Source organism: Lineus longissimus, chromosome 4, assembly GCF_910592395.1.
Source record: "Lineus longissimus chromosome 4, tnLinLong1.2, whole genome shotgun sequence".
Classification (NCBI taxonomy): Eukaryota; Metazoa; Nemertea; class Pilidiophora; order Heteronemertea; family Lineidae; genus Lineus; species Lineus longissimus.
In genome coordinates, this window is record NC_088311.1 from 22,079,485 (window position 1) to 22,084,352 (window position 4,868).

The 4,868-nt window shown below is 45.3% G+C and overlaps 1 protein-coding gene across 1 annotated transcript; it reads right to left on the reverse strand.

Moving 5' to 3' along the window:
- Window positions 1-67: 67 nt before the first annotated feature.
- Window positions 68-4,233, reverse strand: LOC135486714 (uncharacterized). Its single transcript, XM_064769773.1, has 2 exons — window positions 3,936-4,233; window positions 68-3,746 (listed from the first exon to the last, which is right to left on the reverse strand). Exon 2 carries the CDS (start codon window positions 3,722-3,724, stop codon window positions 2,456-2,458), a length of 1,269 nt encoding a protein of 422 aa, XP_064625843.1. The 5' UTR covers window positions 3,725-3,746; window positions 3,936-4,233; the 3' UTR covers window positions 68-2,455.
- Between the last annotated feature and the right edge of the window lie 635 nt (window positions 4,234-4,868).

Below are 4,868 nucleotides of genomic sequence, written 5' to 3' on the forward strand. Positions count from 1 at the left end.
CCAAACATCGGCAATTTTCCGTCATTTACGAGTTCAGAGTCTCAAGAGTGGTGGTCCGCACACTTGTCTTGTCCTGATTTACGGACCACCAAAGCCAATAACATTTCCTCAAAACAGGCAATAGAATTGTCTTCTCGCATCAAAATATTAGGATTGTAGGGCAGACATCCTGTACGTCCAGCCTGGGTTGTGACAAAGATTTAGGTTGTCCTCATTGTTAAACCCAAATACAGGACAAACATCGGGATTGAGATGTGGTTGTCCCTGTTGCTCAGCCAAACATTAAAAGGAAGTTTCTTTTCATGTCTGGTAGAGATTTCCTTGTCCTCATTTTCTCTCCAAGATGGCCAAACACTTTGTCTTGCTTGCCAGGGTGTGGCTTGTCTCCGTTCTGGATGCCTCGCCCTGTGACAAGGAAGGACAAACCAGCATAAGCTCAACTTTAGGCCAGGAACCCCTATTTAGATCCATCAACCAGCCTTGGAACAGCCATGGGCAGCCCTGGGTCCCAGGTGTATTCCGGTCGTGGCCAGCCCTGAAAAGTCGGCCATTACCAGACCTGGAAGCAGGGCAGCAAGCTTTGATGGATGACTGGCAATCACTGGTAGTGTCTTGCCAGGCAGGGACCAGCCCTCAGGAAGGTTACCCAGTTTGGAGGAGTCTGTCCATTCATATCTTGGAGACAGGTGTCTTCTGGAAGAGTTCCTACACTTGAAGTAGACTGACCTCTCATTTATTGGAGTTGGGTGTCAGGAAGAATTATCCACTTAGGGGAGATTGTCCTCCCATATATAAGAGACTGGTGTCTTTAGGAAGAATTATCCACTTAGGGGAGATTGTCCTCCCATATATAAGAGACTGGTGTCTTTAGGAAGAATTATACACTTAGGGGAGATTGTCCTCTCATATATAAGAGACGGGTGTCTTTAGGAAGGATTGTCCGGATGGAGGACTCACTCCTCGCTGTCTTTACTGTTGGATATATTCTACATCAGCATAACGTCATTCGGGGTCAAAACTCATGTCTCACCGTAAAAAATGCCAGTGTCAGTCCCGCTGGGCCTTCTCCAATCTAATCAGAAGGTTCGTCTCAAAGCCATGCCGAAACGGTGACTGGTAAAAAATAGACTAGCGTCATGGTACGCTCCTCCCCAGCGTAGGCGGGCGCAAATCGATGAGAAACGACGCCTCCGGTCCGGGGTGTTCAGCTTCATGCTCGTTGTGTGCCACAGTTGTGCGCTGATTGGATATAATATAATCCCCCTCGTGAATCCCGTCTTCGGTAGGGAGGAATCTACCACAAGATACTGTCCATTGGATGTGCACTCCGTACGCAGTGGACCATCGAAGTACATGGATGTATTCTTCGGAAGAGAAAGCACTCATGATAGACCTACCTTCCTACCTCAACACCGAAGGCAGTGGATCGGCCTCGGTCCTCCTCTTAAAGGAAGTAGGAATAGGATGACGAATGGAATTCCTCGGGAGTTTAGATAACTTTTTTCCATCCAGTTTGATCCTTACAAAGTATTCGTCATTTTTTGTGGTGGTACCAACTCATGACAATAAGTCACATCCTGACATGCAAAGACAGTGCTTTCATTGGGCCAAACAGCAGAGACAGTTCGCATCCTGTCTTACAAAGTGTTTCTTCCACTTGGGGTTAAACAACGAGGAATAGCAAGGGCTATCCGACACACAAAGACGGTCCTTCAGTGCGCTGAACAGCAGACTTAGACTTAGACTTAGTCCTCTTCGTCCCTGGTGCTGGGGCATAAGGCCTTCAACATTTCTCACCATCTTCCCTTGTCCTTGGCTACTCGTATTGCTGTGGCCAAAGGTTTCCAGCTCTTTCGTCATCGTGCGGCGCCAGGTGTTCTTTGGCCGTCCACGTTTCCGTGTTTCCTTGCGGGGTCCTTCCGAGGGCCACCTTCGGTGTGCAATCTGAACAGCAGAGACAGGCCAAATCCTGGCTTACACAAGTTGTTCCTACCATCTTTCGGGTCATATTATGTGGATAAGCAAAAACATACGATACGCATAGAGTGTCCTTTCGTTTGGCTGATCAACAGGGACACAGTTCGCATCCACTCTAACTTACAAAGGGTTCTTTCCAATTGGAGTTAGACAGGGATAAGCAAGGGACATACGAAGCACAAAGAATACGGGCGGACAATCCTGAAATCCTTTTCGGGGTTGTGATGTCTCCTTTAAGTGGGGAATCCTTCTTGAAGACACCCGTCTCCAATATATGAGAAGACACACGTTTCAGGGCGCTGCTCATTTGAACTCGATCAAGCGAAGAGTGGTGGTGAAGGAGGGTTGGTCTCGTGCAGATGTTAGAGAGGATATGGGATTCGACTCCCTAAACTCCCTGGATATAACCTTGGAATGTTGGATGGGTCGGGGTACCAATTTGGAAATGTGCTTTACAGTGGTGAGCTTTTATTACTTATCAATCGTAAAAGATTGTATATAAAAGCCTTGATTTTAATGTCAATGATTCCGCGACCTTTCCGCCTGGTGCGGTTGTCCTGTTTACCATGGCGAAGTACGGCCGGAGGTCGTCGCACGGAAGGGACAGCATACGGTGGTTCATAACTTCCAATTTATGATTCCACCAATTTGTGACACATTTGGTTAGATTATGTAAGCCATAAAGTATGTCTCTTGTCTTGAAAGGAGCGTAGAACCAGTGGCCCTCGAACGGTCTTTTCGTTAATGGGAACACCATGTCCTTCTTGAAGACGTACTTTTTCCACCGCCGATCAGAGAGGAGCCCGATGTCGAAAATCGAATGGTTTTTTTCTCCATAGAAACTGATGTCTATGTAAGGATATCGAAATTCGTAATCTCGAAATTTCGGGTCTTTGGTTCGAAAGAACTTCAATCTGCCATTTATGTGAAAAACGGAATAATTGGAGCCCAAATTCTGTAAAACTCTCGTGGCGATACGTTTCTTTGCGTAGGGAATCAGCACATCTACGTCATCATCCCATGGCACAAATCCATGATATCTATAGGAACCTAAGAGAGTTCCGCTGTACATCATATAGGTCAGGTGATGCTTCACAAATGTGTCGTGGAACAACTTCAAAAGGAACATATATGTATCCCGATCCTTTGCATCCAAACTTCTCTTGAAAGGTTCCATCTCTATTTGTTGATCATATCCCATTGGTGGAGGTAATTTCGGTTCGTCACGTGATCTTAAATAGTGCGATTTCGATTGCATCCGGGATTGCGTTTCCTCAGTCAACGGAAAGGTGTGATTAATCCGCTCACGGCGTTTAGGTGGAGACAAGCTTTTTTGTTTAGTTTGAGTCAATTTTGATTTCGCCGCGATCATGTTCTGCGGTTCGGTTCTTCCTTTTGCAAACATCACTTTCTGATGAGTGACTTGGTCCAACGTTCGATGTCTGCGCCCGGCCGCTGCTACAGTAGAAGAAGCGAATGAAACGAGATTCTCTTCACTTCCAGTCAGCGTTGTTACTTCGAAATCTTTCGTTGAGTCTATTTTGCGCAGTCCTTCATTCGACCCTGACATGCGGTCTGGTTTAAATGATCTATGTCCATTCTCGTTCATCCATCCTCGTCCCTTGTGTGAAATTGCCACCATTTGATCGAATAGTTTCAAGTCCATTCCATTAAAGGAGAATAAGTAGACGAGGTAAAGGAAGAAAATGGCTAGTAACAATCTTTTCACCATTCGGCGCGTCATCATGGCAGCGGATGTCTGAGATTTCCTAAAAGAGAAAGAGAGATTCAACAGAGTGTAAACTACATTTACTCGAGTTTTTGAGAATCTGAAGAAGAATTTTTCACTCCTTTGAAAGCCCTCTGTGGGATGCATATCTGTGTTGGCCGAAAACCAGAAAGCTGCTCAAAAAATGGTTATATCGTTATATAAGAGTTTAGGCGACTGATGAACATACCTGCACTTGGTTATCTCCTACCGGTCGTCTGCTTCAGCGTATGAAATAACAGTTTAAAGGCATATCCAGAATGTATGGTGGACAGCTGTTTGATCAGTAAAATTGTGACATTCACACAGCGGAACGATTTGAAGCCCTTGAATTCGACGAAGAGCTTGCCCACACCACATGCAACTGCCAACAGAGTAAAATCATCGATCACTCGGAAGGGCAGCTAAAAGGTGTCAATACTGCCATACGATGTCTAACAATGGGATGGCTGACTATATACAGTGTTGGCCCACGTTTCTCCCTGGTTCACCCTTATGCTCCAACCCGAAGTAAATATTCTCCATGTGGTATTGCTAGGTTTGAAAATCAATGGATGTGAGCTCGATACGGAATCTGAAGCCGGTCACAGCAGATGGTATCCGCTGGTAATCTGATCACCCGACATACGGTGGCAGCGCTATTATTTTAATCAATGAGCGTATTCCTGCTAAGGTTGCATGGACAGCAGTTTTTCACATATTGCAGCATATCGAACGGAACTACAGAGATGAAACTTCCGAAGATACCCAAATCCGAACACACGCGTAAAATTATAACTTTATCGCGTCTCTGAAGCAGGAGTGTGCCGTTTTTCTAGACACACGATCGAGGAACTCTTGATATATTCATTGAAGTGATGACTATCGGAACCTGGATTTTGGTTCGTTAAGGCCGGTGTAATGTTTTTGAGTGTTTCTGTTTTTGAGTGTTTCCCCTCATTGTTTGGGAACGCTCAAAAATAGATTGACGAGTTTTTCTGTGTATCCCCCCTATTGAAAAGTCATGGTCTCTCTAGCTGCCTATTGTTTGGAAACACTGAAACATGGGGAACAAGCACAGATGTTACACCGGTCTTCAGAATTTCTTTTCTCAAGGGTAATAGTGCCACCAACAAAACAAATG